This window comes from Arachis hypogaea, chromosome 18, assembly GCF_003086295.3.
Source record: "Arachis hypogaea cultivar Tifrunner chromosome 18, arahy.Tifrunner.gnm2.J5K5, whole genome shotgun sequence".
Classification (NCBI taxonomy): Eukaryota; Viridiplantae; Streptophyta; class Magnoliopsida; order Fabales; family Fabaceae; genus Arachis; species Arachis hypogaea.
This window is the reverse complement of record NC_092053.1, coordinates 11,043,064-11,061,343: the sequence shown is the minus strand read 5'-3', so window position 1 is coordinate 11,061,343 and position 18,280 is coordinate 11,043,064. Positions and strand designations below refer to the sequence as shown.

Here is an 18,280-nt window from a genome sequence, read left to right as displayed (position 1 = left end):
ATTTACGAGACCTAGTCTAGTAAAATCTTCCACTATCAAAATAAAGAGTATATAATCAGCCTTCCTAATATTACAAGGACATTTCAACAATCAACAAAATACATCATCAAAACTTATGGAATCAACATAAACCCTCCACAAAAATTGGTATCTCAAATCGGACAAAAGAAAAGGTAATACAACTAGCAAGTTATATCCTAATGTTCATCTTTACACTAGAAACAACATACTAAAATTTCATAAAAAAATAGAGCAAGTTTATTGATTCAATATGAGCACATTGACATTGCCTTTTCCCCTTTTTTTTCTCTTCTCCTTTGTCGACGGCTCTCTCTTCTCAGTGTTTCTTTTCTTTCTTTAAATATATGATCCACTTTGTCTCTCTTTACCTTTTTTCTTGTCTTTTTACTATGGGTTTTGTCACTTTTTTCATTTTAATTTTTTTGGTTTGTGGGTCTTATTTGAGTTAAAAACCCACCTACACAAAGGATAAAACATGACAAAGAGACTCTTGAGACTAATGTGTTAAAAGAATTATATACTTTTTAGAAAATTATGTTTCAAACGAAAGAGAAGTTTAAAAATATCTTGAAGTTATTTGAAGAGATGAAGTCTCGACCTACTATTAAAAGGAAAGTAATAAAGATTGATCTCTCAAAATTAAAGGAGTTCAAAGTTGTAAAAGACATCCGAAAGATTATAACAAACGAAAAGATATTTTGAAGGTTAAGGAGTGATTAAAAAATTGACAAAAATACGTAATAGAATACTATTTTATGGTGGAAAAAAATGCGCAAATATAAAAAATTGGTACTCGCAATGTCGCCATCTAACAAAATTTTAAGTACATGCAACAATGGGCCGTAAGATAAATAGGAAAATCTCTATTCAGATTTGTGGATGAAATTGGCAGGCGAATGTGTTCTTACGCCGATTATCTCCGACTCAGGGACGGATGCATTCATTGAGTAGTGGGGGCAACTGCCCCAGTAAAATTTCAGAAATTACTTAGTAGTTCTTAGTAAAATGTCTTAAATGTCTCCACTATATAATTTGTTTTGACCCCACCCCAAATCAAATCCCTAACCCTTCTTTTTTCCCAATCTTCTTCATCTATTCCAGGCCTCCAGGCTTCGCAGCCTCCAGCCTTTGCACTTTGCAGCCTCCAACCTTCGCAGAATCGCAGCCCGCACTCGGCACTCTTGTCTTCAGAGACCAGAGCTACTCCGCGTTTCTGCCAGTGTCACGACTCTCTCCCCGCTGACATCTCCGGCTCTCCACCCTCCTGTCTCCAAAGTCTCACTGCCGTGTCTCCACATCTCCGCATCCCCTTCTGCCTTCTTCTTCATCGATTGGTCGTCCTTCTTCTTCGAATACTGTAAATCTGCGATCCTATTCTCTCTTCGGTTTTCACTCTTCACTCTTCAGGCTTCAGTAGAGAACGCCTGCCTTTTGTCCTGCTGCCGTTGAACGCCGCACAGATCCGTCACTGGCTACTGCCTACTGAGTTCTACACTTTTGCTTTCTAGTTCCTAGAGTTCAGCTGTTCAGATTCAATCTTGGATTTTTCTTGGTACATTCATGAATCATTATTCACCGATTTGTAATTCTACTTATTCACTGATTTGCTTTATTGTTGTTTGATAATTGATTTAGTTGGTTTGATAATTGTGAATTTGTGATTGAATATTTGAATTTGTTCTGATGTAATTGCAAGTTTAGTTTGATTAATTTGTTTGTTAATTATTTTTGTGCATTAATTTAATTGTTTTTGAAGACTTAATTTGTTCTGATATAATTGCAAGTTTAATTTGATTAAAAAATCAGTCAATAATCAACTAATATTGATTTTGAATTTTTGGATGTAGAAATCTTCTGACGATTCCTTTTAATGATCTAATACATATTTGTTGATTAACATGAAGCATTCTATTTGTTGCATCAAATTTGATATTTTTAATTCTTTCATAGCAGCTTGATTACCTTCCTCCTGATTGAAATTCACAAAATCACAAGTATCCTCTTTAAGCAATGATAAGGCAAAGAAATGAGTGGCTGACAAGAGAGACTGGAAATTATTTTGTTATTGTTGAAAATTTATTTAAATGACATATGTTTATCAATTTTGTATTTATAATTTTATATTATGATTTTTAATTTGTGTAGAATTGTAAATTTTTTTATTAATTAATTAACTTAGATTTATAATTTTATCTTATTAGTAATGGAGAAATATTTCAAAAGAACCTCATCATTGGAGATTGGATCCCAAAATAATTCATCGACCTCTTCTAATAAAAGGAGGTTTTTAGAATTCGAAGTAGATAGTCTTATAGCAGATCCAGGACAATGACCAAAGATTTCAAGTTATCACCCGAATGACAGAGACAAAGTTAGATGTGCATATTTGCAAAAAGGTCCTTGTCAACCAAGGACTCATGATTTTTCGCAAACTGCTTGTGGTTCTTCTTCTCGAAGATTTAATCCTAATTGGTTTGATGACTATGACAACTGGTTAGAGTATAGTATATCAAAAGATGCTATTTTTTGTCTTTGTTGTTATCTTATGAAACCCGAGACTGAAGGTGGTGATGCTTTCGTAACTACTGGCTTTTCAAATTGGAAAAAAAAGAGAGACTACAAATTCATGTTGGGATTCATGATAGCGCTCATAATCAAGCTTGGAGAAAATGTGAAGCACTTATGAGACCAAAACAATACATCACTGTTGCTATTGAAAAACAATATGAGCAAGCTAAAAAGAATTATCAAATTCACTTGATAGCAACAATTGATTGTATTAGATTTCTTTTGCGACAAGGATTGGCCTTTCGTGGTAATGATGAGACAGATGATTCTGTTAACCAAAGAAATTTTTTGGAACTTCTAAACTTTCTTGCGCAACATAATGAAGAGATTGGTCGTACTTTCAAAAATGCTCGTGCGAATCTTAAACTAATAGCACCCTCAATCCAAAAAGACATTGTAAGAGCTGCTGCAAGGGAAACGACAAAAGTTATTGTAGATGATCTTGGAGATGAATTATTTGCTGTATTAGTTGATGAAGCCCGCAGCATTTCTATTAAGGAGCAAATGTCAGTTTGCTTAAGGTATGTGAACAAAGAAGGACAAGTTAGGGAGCATTTTTTTGGTCTTGTTCATGTTTCTAATACTAATGCTTTATCTCTAAAATTAGCATTGGAGTCATTATTAGAAACATATAATTTAAGTTTATCAAGAGTACGTGGACAAGGATATGATAGTGCAAGTAACATGCAAGGAGAATTTAATGGTTTGAAAACTTTGATATTGAAAGAAAATTCTTATGCTTTCTATGTACATTGCTTTGCCCACCAACTTCAGTTAGCTCTTGTAATGGTTGCAAAAAAAAAACAAGTTGAAATTGCTTTACTTTTTAATTTGTTAACTAATTTGTACAATATTGTTAGAGCTTCATGTAAACGAAGAGATATGCTTCGTGATAGTAAGATGACTAAGACAATTGAAGCACTAAAAAGTGGAGAAATTTCTAGTGGGTGTGGTTTGAATCAAGAAACAGCTTTAAAAAGAGCTGGAGACATTAGATGGGGTTCACACTATGAAACTATACTTAGATTAATTTCTTTATTTCCTTCTGTGGTTAATGTTCTTGAATATGTTGAGGAAGATGGAAATAATTCAGAACAAAGTGCTGAAGCATGTCATTTATGGTCATTCAATCCTTTAAATTCATTTTCAACTTGCACTTGATGAAAAATATCTTGGGAGTTACTAATGAGTTATCTCAAGCGTTACAAAGGAATGATCAAGACATTGTAAATGCTATGGCATTAGTCAAAGTGTCTAAGCAACGGTTGCAAAATATAAGAAATGATGGCTGGTCTCTTTTACTTGATGAAGTCTTACTGTTTTGTGACAAACATGATATTACTGTTCCAATCATGAATGATATATTTGTGTCACAAGGAAGATCAAGACGCAAAGCTCAAAAGATATCAAATTTGCATCATTTTCAAGTTAAGATATTCTATCAAGTAGTTGATAGACAACCTCAAGAACTCAATAATCGTTTTACAGAGGTGAATACTGAATTGCTTCTTTGCATAGCTTGTTTGAATCCAAGACACTCATTTTTTGCATTTGATAAGGAGAAGTTGATCCAGTTAGCTCAATTCTATCAATTAGAATTTTCTTCCACTCAACTTTTGGCACTTGACAGTCAACTTGAGAATTTCATACTAGATGTGCGTTCTGATGATCAATTTTCAGACTTAAATGGAATTGATACTCTTTCTCAAAAGTTGGTTAAGACTCGAAAAAATATTGTTTATCCATTAGTGTTTCTTCTTTTGAAGTTAGCTTTAGTTTTGCCAGTAGCAACTGCATCAGTTGAAAGAACTTTTTCTGCTATAAGCATCATAAAGAGTCGACTTCATAACCGTATGAGAGATGAATTTTTAAATGATTGTTTAGTGACATACATAGAAAGAGAGACATTTGATTGTATTGACAATGAAAAAATTATTCAATCTTTTCAAATTATAAAACCTAGAAGAATAGAATTCTAAAATTATTTGTTATTATTTTAAATTATTATTTTATTTTAATTTATTGGTTAGATAATTTAAAGAATATTCCTATTTTATGACATCATAGTATAATTATAAAAATTATTATTATATTATATATATTTTTCCCCCACTAAAAAATTTTTTTGAATCCGTCACTCCTCCGATTCAAATGTGTCTGCAAGCAATGAAATTTGAAGCTTCCAAAGACTACAAATTACAGAAATCCATGGCTACTGTTACCTTTCAAGGAGACATCTTTCGACACTGGTGAACAAGGGGGCAATGCAGATGTTAAATCCTTTCACTAGATTCCATTTTGATCTTCCACCAAAGTTAACTTTTTCGGATATAGAATCTTGCGACGTAGAGAAAGACGAATGCACGTTACGTTTCTGAGGATGAAGGTGAATACGACATCGTACCAACAAAACTTATTTTGAGAAGATTATCACGTCTTGTCTGCCGATTGGTGGTTACGATCGTAATAATAACAATACTGATTTTATGATTTTACCTTGTTTTGATAATTTAGGCAAAAAATTTATAGACATAAAAAAGTCTCATATATCTATACTTGCTCTTATTATTTTATCACTATGGCGTGTGGTTTTATAATTAAATTAAAATAATTAAGAGGAAGCTAAGGATATAAATAATTAGCTTCTCTCTGTTTTATAGTGTTGCTATGATTTGCTTTGTAACCTCACTACCCCATTATATTTGTGATTAGAGCTTATATACAAGATAAAAAATCTCCTATCAAGAAGTTTGGTGCATGCTAGTTAATGTTGAATGGTTTGGAACGATGATTATTAGACTAATTATTTGGTTTTTTTTTTTTGGTGACTAATTATTTGGTTTAGATAAAACAATGAAACCTTCGCATATAGTTGCATACACGTAAACATAGCCAATGAGTTATAGCTCAAATGGCATAGTCTCCCTATACTCAATTAAGAGGTTGCGGGTTCGAGTCTCCTATCTTTGGTAAAAAAAAAAAAAACAAAAGAAGTAGTGGCAGATACATGAATATGTTGGAGTCATAGCAGAGCCCAAGTGAAGAAGAAAGGACATAACTGACCTTTGAATAAGCATGGCATTGTTGTGTTTGATACAAAGCTATTTTCATTTGTGTTGTAGACTATGAATTTATTGTTCTTAGAGGATACAACATATTAGCGTAATTTTGAAGCAGAAAAATCTATTAGATGAAAAAAAAAATTCTTGAATGAATTCAATTCCTCATGTTTCCAAATTCTACATATATAACTTATGCTTCCTGTTTTTATTTATTTTTTATCAATATTCTTGTAGCTTTATTTTCTTCAACAATCACACTTATATGCCTAACAACACAACTACTGCATTGACTATTCAGTTGTTCCCTAACTCCAATCTCTGTTTATTTTTTGTGTTTGTTGTGATTGCATAATCTTTTTCGCATAAGCTTCTCTGAAAGCTTTGTTAGAATTCCATTCCAACATAAATCTGTCACCCTAACACATCAAAGAAAAAAAAAACCTCTAATCATCAAAATGAACCTTGTTTCAATGAGAATCAACTCCTTTTATAAACTACCAACCTCGTAACGCGACAATTTATCAAGCGCTGCTATATCTTTCTCTTCAGCCAGGTGTTGCACTTTGTTCATGAGTGAACAATACTTGTAATAGTTGGTAACCTGAAATTTTTATGAGATAACATATAAAGTGAATTAAATAAATTTTCAGCAAACAAGTTTATCCATATTAAGAACTCAAGCAAGCAAGGTTTTGATTCATCAAGTTAATAGTAAATCGTATTCTTACAAATGAAATCGAGAAATAATAGCAAATCATATTCATACCTCTTCATCATATAACTGCTTCAGTTTAGTAACGGATTCATATGCTTCACCCTTTTTCTTTTGCTTTTCTCCCAACTTTGTTTTCAAAGAATGTAATTCTTGGTTTATGACCTCTTGTTTTTTCTCTGTATTTCTAATTTTGGTACATTCTGCCATCTCTTTTTTTCTGTTCTCCGAAGATTCATCACAGAACACCTATAACAAGTTAAGAAAAAAAATCTGTTACAAGTAGCATCTTATGACACGAATAATTGAATGTGATGCTTTGATGTCAATGCCATAACTCACCTTGATTTGGTCCTTTACGGTGTTTTTCATCGATACATAACCCGGAATCTTTCCCTTCGCAGAAGCATTGGCAGCAGCTCTTTTCCTTTGGTTTTGGAATTGTTCAATTTCTCTCAGTAGCTTATGGCAATGATTCTCATAGTAACCCCATTTGATCTGTTTAAAATTTCAACACTCCAAACTTCAATGCTTACCTTTGTATAAGTTTTTAATCAAATCAAAGATCATAACTTATAAGTCCTTAAATTACAGTATTTCTAAGCACTTCTAGTGACTGAAATTTATCAGCATCTCTCTGATGAGTGTTTATGTTCCTCAGAATTTGCTTTTCTTCCGCGAGACTCATGCTTCCGTGTCGCATCAATGCATTCAGATTCTATACAATATACATTGTTATCAAGTGTAAGATGTAGATAGAGATTAATCACAGCACAATATATATACTACTAAAGTTCTAAGCTCTTACATGGTTATCAAGCTCTTCTTCCTTGAAGCATTTCTTCTTCTTAGATCTTCTCCTAGGTGCATTGTTCATGAAACACAATTCATCAAGAGCCACATACAAGTTACTTAGTATCTTCCCTTTTCGCGCCACGCAGCGTCTCCATTCCATTTTCCAGTAGTATGAGCTTCTCATCTCAGACGCAACATGGTTCTTTTCTGACTGTTGACAAAAACAGCATAACATCATTATATTATTCTCTGTCTTCTATATCAAAATTGAAGGCTGAAATCAATGCTTACAATTTTGTCTTTGATTTTATCAGTGATTTCACGAATGTCTCAGTTCATTTTCTCCACCGTGAGCTCTTGTTTCTTGATTTGAGATATTGAATCAGGCTCTGATGATGGCCAAAGCTTCACAAAATAGAACTGATGAATTAGTTTTGGGACTTCATCATCCTCTTGTGCAACTTCTGATGATGGATTTGATGATGATGACATGGTTTGCTTCAATTCCTTGACCCCAAAATCTTAAAAATTGATCCTTATATAGTATATGCTAAGAAAAATTTAAACAGGACAATATGCAGAACAATTTTATGGGAAATACTCACTCCAATAATTAAGGTGATTGGAAAATTAACTGAGGCATATAGTTCTGATTTTTATGGATACTGTACAAGATGTCTCTGGTACGGGTTAAGAGATGGATCGAGAACTTGCGGGTTGAGGCAGATGCCGGATCACTTGCCTGGAGCAATGGGGGGTGGTACCTGCAAAGACACTCCGATGCTCAAGTCAGAATGGATCTAAGAGGTAGAAAGTGTGAGGAATGAGTGAATACCTGGAGGGACCTGGGTCCTCTATTTATAGGTGATGGTGAATATCTTATCTTATCTTATTTGACTAAGATAAGGGAGACGTTTGAATTATCTTATCTTATCTTATCTTATTTAGCTAAGATAAGGGAGACGTTTGAATTCGAAAGTTGGTTAGGAGCTCTAGTGGGCTGGTTCCGAGCCTTCTGGAAGGGCGAAACGGGTCGGACCCTGGTAGCCGGGTTCGGGGACCGTTCTGGGTGTAGGATCCGTGGGCCGGATCCGTAACAGTTGCCCCCGGAGCGAGAGAGTGAGGGTGCTCGGTCTCATCGCTGGAGAAACATTTTCCTCACCGTTGTGGTTTGGCAAGGAGATCGTTGTTTGGTTTTTCCGATCGAGGTCGAGGATTTGGGGAGTTCCTAGCCGTTTCATGGTCAGGCGAGGAGCGCGTTGTTTGGGCGTCTCATCACATGCCGGGTTTGATGACCGTTCCGAAGAAGGGCCCGGAGATCGGGTCTGGAACAGTTGCCCCCGGAGCATGAGAGTATGCTTTCTTGGTCTCAATGCTAAGTCTTTGGAGAGTCCGATTCTCTGTAGTTCGGGAGACTGTGAGGGGCCTGAAAAGGGCGTGACGTCATCATGCACCAATTGGTAGGATGTTGGTCAGTATGGCTTTCCGCGAGTTGGAAGACCGTCAGCTCATGCTTGTTTTGTGTGGCCTTTTTTGAGCCGTTATTGTGAACTTATTTTAGGCCTCTTGGTGGGCCGATTTTAAGACTTTGTTTATTTAGCTTATTTGGATTCCTGTTTTGCGGGTGATCGATTCACGAGTCACTATTTTTGTTATTTGGATATCCGTTTTATTGGCCTCGGGTGATCGATTCCCGGGTAGCCATTTACTTATTTGGATATCCATTTTATTATTTGGATATCCGTTTTATTGGCTTCGGGGTGATCGATTCCCGGGTAGCCGTTTACTTATTTGGATACCCGTTTTATTATTTGGATATCCATTTTATTGGCTTCGGGGTGATCGATTTCCAGGTAGCCGTTTACTTATTTGGATATCTGTTTTATTATTTGGATATCCGTTTTATTGGCTTCGCGGTGATCGATTCCCGGATAGCCGTTTGCTTATTTGGATATCCGTTTTATTATTTGGATATCCATTTTGTTGGCCTCGGGGTGATCGATTCCCGGGTAGCCGTTTACTTATTTGGATATCCGTTTTATTATTTGGATATCCGTTTTATTGGCTTCGGGGTGATCGATTCACGAGTAGCCGTTTGCTTATTTGGATATCCGTTTTATTATTCGGATATCCATTTTGTTATTCGGATATCCGTTTTGTTATTTGGATATCCGTTTTTTTATTTGGATATCCGTTTTATTATTTGGATATCCGTTTTATTGGGAGTGGGTAGACCGATGTTGTTTTGTCATAAGACGAGGTCTCCTGGTCCGAAGTCTCGTCGTACCGTGCTGCCATTGTACCTTAGGCTTATTCTCTATTTTAGGGCTAGCTCACGTAGGTGTGCTATACTCCGACCTTGTCTGCAAGGCCCTACTTTGCTTCTTTGTCGTTTCCTCCCATGGTTCTGCGTGAATTTTGGTGTGCATCGAGATCGGAAAGGAAGATGCCTGCCGCGTCTCGGGATCTCTTGCGTAGGGCTAGTGCTGATGTTGTCGTATTCTACCGCGGTTTTTCGGTCTCTGTGGATGGTTCCGACGAAGCCATCTTCTGCCGTGAACTTCATTAGGAGGTATTTGGTAAAGATGACGGCGGAGAGGTCGTTGATTGTTTTTCTTCCGAGGATGACGTTATAAGCGGTGGAGTTCTTGAGGACCACGAACTCGGACAGGATTGTCTTCCTCTGGCTTTCCGTCCCTATGGTAAGGGGAAGAATGATGGAACCGTCTGGCTTGAGGAAGTTGTCTCCGAGTCCCGTGACACCGTTGCGGTGTGTTTGGAGATTTTCGTTGCGGAGCCCGAGCTTGTCGAAGGCACCTCGAAAGAGAATGTTGGAGTCTGCACCGGTGTCCACCAGTATTCTCCGAACTAGTCCTGTTCTGATTCTCGCCGAGATGACGAAAGGTGCGTCTTCGGCCGAGGTGCTATGCTGGCAATCCTCGGGCAAGAAAGTTATCATTTTGTTGGCTGTGGCAGCTGGGGCTTGATCTCTGACAGCCAAGACTTTGAGGTCCTTTTTTAGTGTTGATCTTGACTTGCCTGACACATCCTTGCCCGTGATGACATTTACTATTATGGTCGGGTCGTCTTCTGGACTTTCCCTGGGAGGTTGTTTTTGTTTTCTCGGGTTGCGTCCTTCCCTCTTAGGCGACCTGTCTTTTTCCGCGCGTTTTGGTTCTCTGATGATTTGGCGAACTCTGGGAGTTTGCCGTCTCTTATAGCTTGTTCAAGGGCGTCTTTAAGGTCGAAACAGTCTTGTGTTCTGTGCCCGTAACCTCGGTGGTAGTCGCAGTAAAGGGTCTTGTTGCCGCCCGTTCTTTCTCTGAATTGTCGGGCTTTCAGGATAATACCCCGATCCGCTATCTGGTGGTATATCTTGGTAATCGAGGCTGTCAGGTGGGTGTAGTTCGAAAATTTCCCGATCCTGGGTGATCGGTTTGTGTTGGTTTGTTTGGGTTGGTCTCTTTGACTTTCTCTGGGCATCGGATTATGGCGGGAAGTCGGGTTGCCGTGTGGAGTGTTGCCGTGTTACCGTTTATTGGCGGCGACGACCTGGCTAACCTCCTCGTCGTTTATGTAGTCTCTGGCGACGTTTTGGATCTCGTGCATGGTCCATACTGGCTTGGTGGTGAGGTGTTTGCGGAAGTCTTCGTTCATGAGCCCGTTGGTTAAACAGAGGCTTGCGACGGAATCTGTGAGTCCATCAATCGTTAGGCATTCATCGTTGAAGCGGTCCAGGTATTTTCGTGTGGATTCGTCTTGTTTCTGTGTGACCCCTAATAAGCTGATGGGGTGTTTAGCTTTGGTAATTCTGGTGGTGAATTGGGCCATGAACTTCCGTGAGATATCTTGGAAGCCGGTTATGGATCCGTTGGGGAGGGCATTGAACCATTTAATCGTTGGCCCGGCTAGGGTTACTGGGAAGGCCTTACCTCGGACCGCATCAGCGGCCCCTTCCAGGTTCATCCTGGCCTTGAAGGCCGTTAGGTGCTCCTGGGAGTCCTTGGTTCCATCGTACTTCATATCCGTAGGCTTGTCGAAGCCTTTAGGGAGTTTTGCTTTCAGGATTCTTTCAGTGAAGGGAATGGCTCCCATTATCACGTGGTCACTTCTTGTGCGTTTGGCCTCTTGATGTCGTCGGTCGTTGTCCGTTTCATGTTGATGAGCCGGGTTGCGTGGGACGCTGCGATCATACCTTTTGCTGTGTCGTCGTTCAGGCATCCTGTCATGTCCGTGGTCACGGCAGATGTTGCGATTGTATCTCTTGGCATGTCGCCGTTCTGGCGATCCACCGTGCCTGGTTTCATGGCGAGATCTTGATCTAGAGGTTGCGTGACTTCCGTTTTTTTCGGCGTTGTGCTTTTCTTTGGGTGTAACTCGGCCTTTGAGGTCTTGCACCCTGAGGCAGGGCTCTTGGATTATCTGGACCGCCTTCTCTCCTAGGCCGTCGGGTGGCCGAGCTTCAGTGGGGGACGGTTGTCCTCTCTTGGTTGTTGCTGGGTTGGGGTTGGTTGGCGATGTGCCGCGCTTATTATCCTCCCGTGGGTGGGAGGAGTGTTATCTTGGAGTTCGGGAGTTGGGATGTTGGGTGGAGGATTGCTCCTCGAGGTTCTCTGTCATGCCGCCACGATTTGGCTGTCCCCCGCGTCTATGTAAGAACCTTGAGAACTTTCTTGATCTCTTAGCTCCTGAGAGGTCTGAGCTTGGCCAGGGTGGTAGCGTTTAAGGAGGTCGTTCATGATTAGCTTCCTTATGAATTTTCAGTAAGGTCCGAAGGGGGATCATGGCAACAGAGTTGTCATAGGTGAGGCGGCGGATGGCAGAGGTTTGGAACCTGGTGTTGAAGGAGGTGACCTCGTGGGTTTGGAGGAAGAGCTTGAAGAGTTCAAAAGAAGAAGCAACAACAGTGGGCATGGAGCCAAAATAGAGGGAGAAGATGGGGCCATGGCGCTTGGAGGGACGGATGAGGGGAGTGGTGAATGAGAGGGTCCAAGAGGTGGAGGTGTCCCACTAAAGGGAGGTGAGACTTTGGGCTCGGAGGATTTAGAATTTCACCGTTGGAATAGGGCGATGGTGCATAAAGAGTGTTATCACTAAGAAGGTGATTACAAGTCGAAGAAACATTGTTCCTTTGGAATTTCGCCGTTGGAGTAGGACGAAGGTATGTTATCACTGCAAATGTGATGCAAGTTAAGGAAACATTATTCCTTTGGGATTTCGCCGTTGGAGTAGGGCGAGAGTGTGTTATCACTGCAAAGGTGATGCAAGTTAAGGAAACATTATTCCTTTGGGATTTCGCCATTGGAGTTTCGCCGTTGGAATAGGGCGAAGGTGTGTTATCACTGCAAAGGTGATGCAAATTAAGGAAACATTATTCCCTTGGGATTTCGCCATTGGAGTTTCGCCGTTGGAATAGGGCGAAGGTGTGTTATCACTGCAAAGGTGATGCAAGTTAAGGAAACATTATTCCTTTGGGATTTTGCCGTTGGAGTAGGGCGAATGTGTGTTATCCCTGCAAAGATGATGCAAGTTAAGAAAATATTATTCCTTTGGGATTTCGCCGTTGGAGTAGAGCGAAGGTGTGTTATCCCTGCAAAGGTGATGCAAGTTAAGAAAATATTATTCCTTTGGGATTTTACCGTTGGAGTAGGGCGAAGGTGTGTTATCCCTGCAAAGGTGATGCAAGTTAAGAAAATATTATTCCTTTGGGATTTCGCCGTTGGAGTAGGGCGAAGGTGTGTTATCCCTGCAAAGGTGATGCAAGTTAAGAAAATATTATTCCTTTTTGCTCTCAGCTACACCCAAGAAATCTGAGTTTGATGATTGCTCTTCTGGGTTATCCGCCATGCTGCCACAACGTTGCGAAGTCCCCAAGACGGCGCCAATGTACAAGATGTCTCTGGTACGGGTTAAGAGATGGATCGAGAACTTGCGGGTTGAGGCAGATGCCGGATCACTTGCTTGGAGCAATGGGGGGTGGTACCTGCAAAGACACTCCGACGCTCAAGTCAGAATGGATCTAAGAGGTAGAAAGTGTGAGGAATGAGTGAATACCTGGAGGGACCTGGGTCCTCTATTTATAGGTGATGGTGAATATCTTATCTTATCTTATTTGACTAAGATAAGGGAGACGTTTGAATTATCTTATCTTATCTTATCTTATTTAGCTAAGATAAGGGAGACGTTTGAATTCGAAAGTTGGTTAGGAGCTCTAGTGGGCTGGTTCCGAGCCTTCTGGAAGGGCGAAGCGGGTCGGACCCTGGTAGCCGGGTTCGGAGACCGTTCTGGGTGTAGGATCCGTGGGCCGGATCCGTAACAGATACAATAATAATGCAAAAGCTGAAGGGTAGTAACGGTAATTCAATAGCTAATTAATTAAGTAGTGTCATATGATGTGGTCAAGTTCTTGCACCCCACGCCAAGAAAGTCAACGCCTAATCTCCATTCTTTAATAGTACTCAGTCAGCTAGAGTTATATATTGAAGATGATCACGTGAATCGAACTATATATATTTGTAGATGAAAATAATAAATAAAAACAAGAGATTTGTTCATTCCGAGTTTCTTTATTCCATTCTTACTCCTCTATGACATTGCCAATATATAGAAACATCTTACAAATTGTTTAAGGTCAGAAAAAAAAATGATGATAATACATACACAGTCTGATGACTACATCTATTTATTTATAATTTATAGTATATTAATTTTGAGATTCAAGATTTTACTCAATAGAAATATGATCTATTGAATGATATGTAAGGTATCACAGTAACATTGTATTATTTAGGAAAAACAAATTTGAGGTTTAACTGGTCAAAGAAAGTTGTATAAAACATTCATTTTAATTAGATGAAACTTGTTATTTTAAGCATTTAATTTAATTGTTGGTATTTATGACACACTGGAGATTTTGTGATTTTCCGTGGTCCTTTGATAACATTATCACTTACAATTAGTATGTCAATTCTCCATTTCATCAATCAGAAATTTCATTTGTTTTAGACGTGATATTATAACAATTCTAATTAGTGCCCATAATGAATAAATATACAAATATCATTATATGAAGCATTATTATTATGAACTATGTATCATATCTTCATAAAGTGAGTTAGTGTAAGAATATGAAACTTTTTTCTCGAAAATTAAATAGTAATGTTTTACTTTTGGAGGAAGAAATTAATTAAAGCTACATCATTTTTATAATAAAATGCCAAAATACCTTAAAATCAAACAAAATAACCAAGCTCGTAACCAAAATTGAAGTGTTTATTTAAACGTACCAAAATTATTAAAGAAAAAGTACTTGAGTAGGTGTGACAATAGATGCTAGCTCTTCTCTCCCTCTCAGGGCTACATTGAATCACAGCACCAGGTATAACAACACAAATTAATTAAGTTGGGTGTATACGTATCTGTATAAAAGACATTCCAACTCCAATATACAGTCCAATAGTGGAAGTATATGTAGTGAAGAAACTCTTAAGAACCTTCCATTTTTAGTTTTTTTTTTTCTTTTGTTATTATTTGATTAGTATAAATATTAAATTATTTTTAATAAATAAATTTAAAAAAAAATATAGGTGCACACAATATTAATTTATGTACGTAAAATTTTAATAAATATAAATATAAATTATAATTTTTATGTATAAAATTTATGTAAATATAGGTATAAATTAGTGCTAATTAAATATTGATAAAAAAATAATAATATTTATTGGTCAATATTACTCATATGTAGTGTGTGTCAAGTGAAAACAATGATCGAGTTTGTATTATGTAATGTACATGTTCCGAGAGATAATAAGTACCAACGAACGAAATTAGTAAATTGAATTGGAAAATATAGTTGATATAAATTAATTAGTTCAACCAATTTTTTCTAAATAAAAAAATAAATCCAGTATAAAATTATTTATCCAAAAATATTATTCAAATAATAAGAACTGTTTTAGAATTTAAAACCTAAGTTCTCATAAAATCTTTTTTTCTTGTGCTTAAATTATTTTTTTAACAAAAATTGAACTCTATATTTGTTATCCTAGAAATTTTTAAATTTTAATACTATGTTATTCAAAATTTTAGTAGTTAAGTGTTTCCTATAGTAAATAGAAATAGTTTTTAGTTTGGTTTTTTTATGATATTTTTTAACTTGATAAATTAATGGTTAATTTTTTACATATCTAAATTTTATTTAAAGATTTATATTACATGCATCAATAAATTATTTCATATACAAAATAAAATTTAAATGTTTAACATTTATTTAAGTAGACGAGTGAATTATTGCTAAACTATGAATTGTTGGTTAGTAAATTAATATAAGGTAGGTAGCTAGGTAGGAGGAAACATAAAAGATCAAGAGAAAGATCGAACTTTTATTAAAATCTAGTCGACATTTAACTATCATGAAAAGAATGTGTAATCTCACATTATTAGATATAATTTCACACTATTAAAAATACTAATAATAACTAATTAGTTACTACAAATCACAAATTGTGGTGACTTCCTAACACTACTGATATATCAATGTAGTTGTATGAATCTAGAACCGAATTGAATGTATCTAGATCCGAATTGAATGTGGCCTCTGAAAGTAGCAGCAGAATCTCTTAGGGATGCCGCCCGAAACAATAACATTATTCATGAAAAACAGAAGCAGAAGCTGCTGGTATTGAAAATAGTAGTTTAATTAATTGTCTCTATAACGCTGAAATTTGAAGTTAAGCTAGCCTTCCAAATAAACAAATAGAAAATCCTGGATCTTTATTTTCTGCTCTCTAATACATGTATATCATTATTCATCCAAAACCCATTGTATTAATTATCAAATTAGATAATTTACATTAATTAATTTGAATTTCTGTTGGTTGGTTATTTTAGTCTGGTTAATTAATTAGTAATGATTAATATGAAGTTACTCCTAAATCCTAACTAAACCAGAAGAGATAACATATATTAGAAAGTCGAATAATGTTGACTAATGTTACCTAACATTTTTCTTAATTAATTTCATCTGAATATCAAGATAGATAACTGCTAGGCTCCATTATATTTTTTGAATCATATATATATATATATATATATATGGCTCAGTTTACTTTGTTGTTGCAAATCATCAAGGATCTCATGACTATATATTTTTCAAAATATGTAACGAGCTGCAGATATTATTATATATTTACTTTACTTTATCTGCAATAAGAGTAGTTATATCTCAAAAGACAGTTTCCCCACTCATTTAGAGGTTACGTCTTTGAGCACTTCTAATTTAAAAAAAAAAAAAAAAAAAACTGTTTATTATTTTACAAAGGATTTGGAAGACCCTTGCTTACTACTGATGAAAGATCTGGAAGCTCCCAAATGTCAGTATCAATTTCAAAATCATCCCAAAACCCTGGATCTATTTCCACATCACTGATTGATCCATTCACAAACCTCTTCAATCTCTCACTCACTCTTGCCGCTCCAAATTGCTGGAATGCCGAAGGAATCTACATTAATCAAAATATAACATACAACATCAGCTATTAATTAATTAAGTAATTAATCACACATTCTTTCTATTTTTCTCAATGTACTAATTAATTACCTCTGCATGTAAAACATGAATCATTGAATCTCCATGTGAAGAAGAATTGGCACTAACAACCTCAACCTTCTCCTCATGCAATATGCGAATAATCTCACTGAAAAGAAACTTGTTCTCAAACCCGCATGTCAAAACCACTTGAAGCAAGGAATTACCCATTTCATGAACATCTATCGTTGGAGATTTTGTAATATTTTTCTCATCGAAACCGCGAGATCTCTTGTTGTTATTCCTCCCTTTTAGCAACCTCTCCTTCTTCTCCTTTGCCATCTTCACCTTCTTCTCTAAGCTTTTGATATATTTCACAGCTTCATCTATTTGATCAGGCAATGGTAACACTTCCTGCATTATCATATATTAACTTCAAAATTACAAGATTAATATCCTATCAATTTAAGTTTTTATGCAAATCCAAAAACAATACATAATCATTTCTGTATTTTCTCTTATAAGCTTAAACTTTTAGAAGAAATAGTTTTACAACATCTATAATCTATAGTCAGACTAATTATTTCAACTAGATTTAATTTGTTGATTTATTTCCTACCGTAGGGCTATAGCTTGGGAGAAGAGAGTTGAGTTTGGAGTAGAGATCCTTCATTTTATTTCTTCTGTTTCTCTCTATGATCTTTCTTTCAACTTTGGTTGTTGTAGAAGGTTCACTTCCTTGTTGCTGCTGCTGCTGATGATGATGATCCATGGATACTCGTGAATTCTTAGATATTTTCCTACATATACAACTCGATTAACCTAAGATTGGGATATATAGATGGAATAATTAGCCGATTAGGTTATATTTGAAGTTTACATATTATGTATATGATATGATTTATATTTAATGAAGATATATCAGTGTCACATCAAACACAGTAAATTATTGGTGTGTGACGGTAGAAGCAAGTGAGAAAGTGAGGACCAAAATTGAAAACGTCACCTTCGAAAACGTCACGTTTTTGAATAAGCATGATGTGGGAATTCTTTAAATATTTTTTTGCGGGCTGGTTTAGAAACTTCAAATTTCACACTTGTTGTCTTACTCTCTTACATATGTCACTATCTAGTCAATGGCCGCGTATGTCACCTTGTCCCAAGCATCTTTATGGAAAAACTAGTGTATGAACCCGTGCTGAGCACGGAAAAATTTATAAAAATAAAAAAATATATAATTACATATTTAAAAAAAACATAATAATTATTATTTTAAAAACTTTATAAAATTATGATCAAAATAAAAGTTTAACTTAAAAATAGTGAGTAATAATTATTTTACACTTTTTTAAGTAAAATAATTATACATTGATAAGAATTTAAAATAAAATTAAAATATTTACATTAGAATTCTATTTTTTCAAAGACTTCTCTATAAATAATATTAATGGTTGAATTTGCAGACATTCCTACGTGATTCATAAGTAAACTTTTAAACCTCTCTTACTCTTAACTCCGTAAAGTGTCACATATAGTTGGTCATGTGTAAAAATTGGTTTGGGCAAGTACAATCCAACATGAGATAAAGTTTGT

General features: G+C 36.2%; 3 protein-coding genes across 3 annotated transcripts; 1 reads left to right on the top strand and 2 right to left on the bottom strand.

Moving 5' to 3' along the window:
* The first annotated feature begins 2,703 nt into the window (after positions 1-2,703).
* LOC112769559 (uncharacterized) lies at positions 2,704-5,755 on the top strand. The gene is made up of 4 exons (XM_025814066.1): positions 2,704-3,362; positions 3,450-3,710; positions 3,800-4,440; positions 5,712-5,755. Exons 1-4 carry the CDS (start codon positions 2,704-2,706, stop codon positions 5,753-5,755), a joined length of 1,605 nt encoding a protein of 534 aa, XP_025669851.1.
* Positions 5,756-10,686: 4,931 nt separating this feature from the next.
* LOC140181236 (uncharacterized) lies at positions 10,687-11,253 on the bottom strand. Its single transcript, XM_072224762.1, has one exon. It carries the CDS (start codon positions 11,251-11,253, stop codon positions 10,687-10,689), a length of 567 nt encoding a protein of 188 aa, XP_072080863.1.
* A 5,052-nt stretch (positions 11,254-16,305) lies between these two features.
* On the bottom strand, positions 16,306-17,549 carry LOC112771661 (transcription factor bHLH162). Its single transcript, XM_025816453.3, has 3 exons — positions 17,307-17,549; positions 16,760-17,101; positions 16,306-16,661 (listed from the first exon to the last, which is right to left on the bottom strand). The coding sequence occupies exons 1-3, from the start codon at positions 17,457-17,459 to the stop codon at positions 16,473-16,475; spliced, it is 684 nt and encodes a 227-aa protein (XP_025672238.1). The 5' UTR covers positions 17,460-17,549; the 3' UTR covers positions 16,306-16,472.
* Between the last annotated feature and the right edge of the window lie 731 nt (positions 17,550-18,280).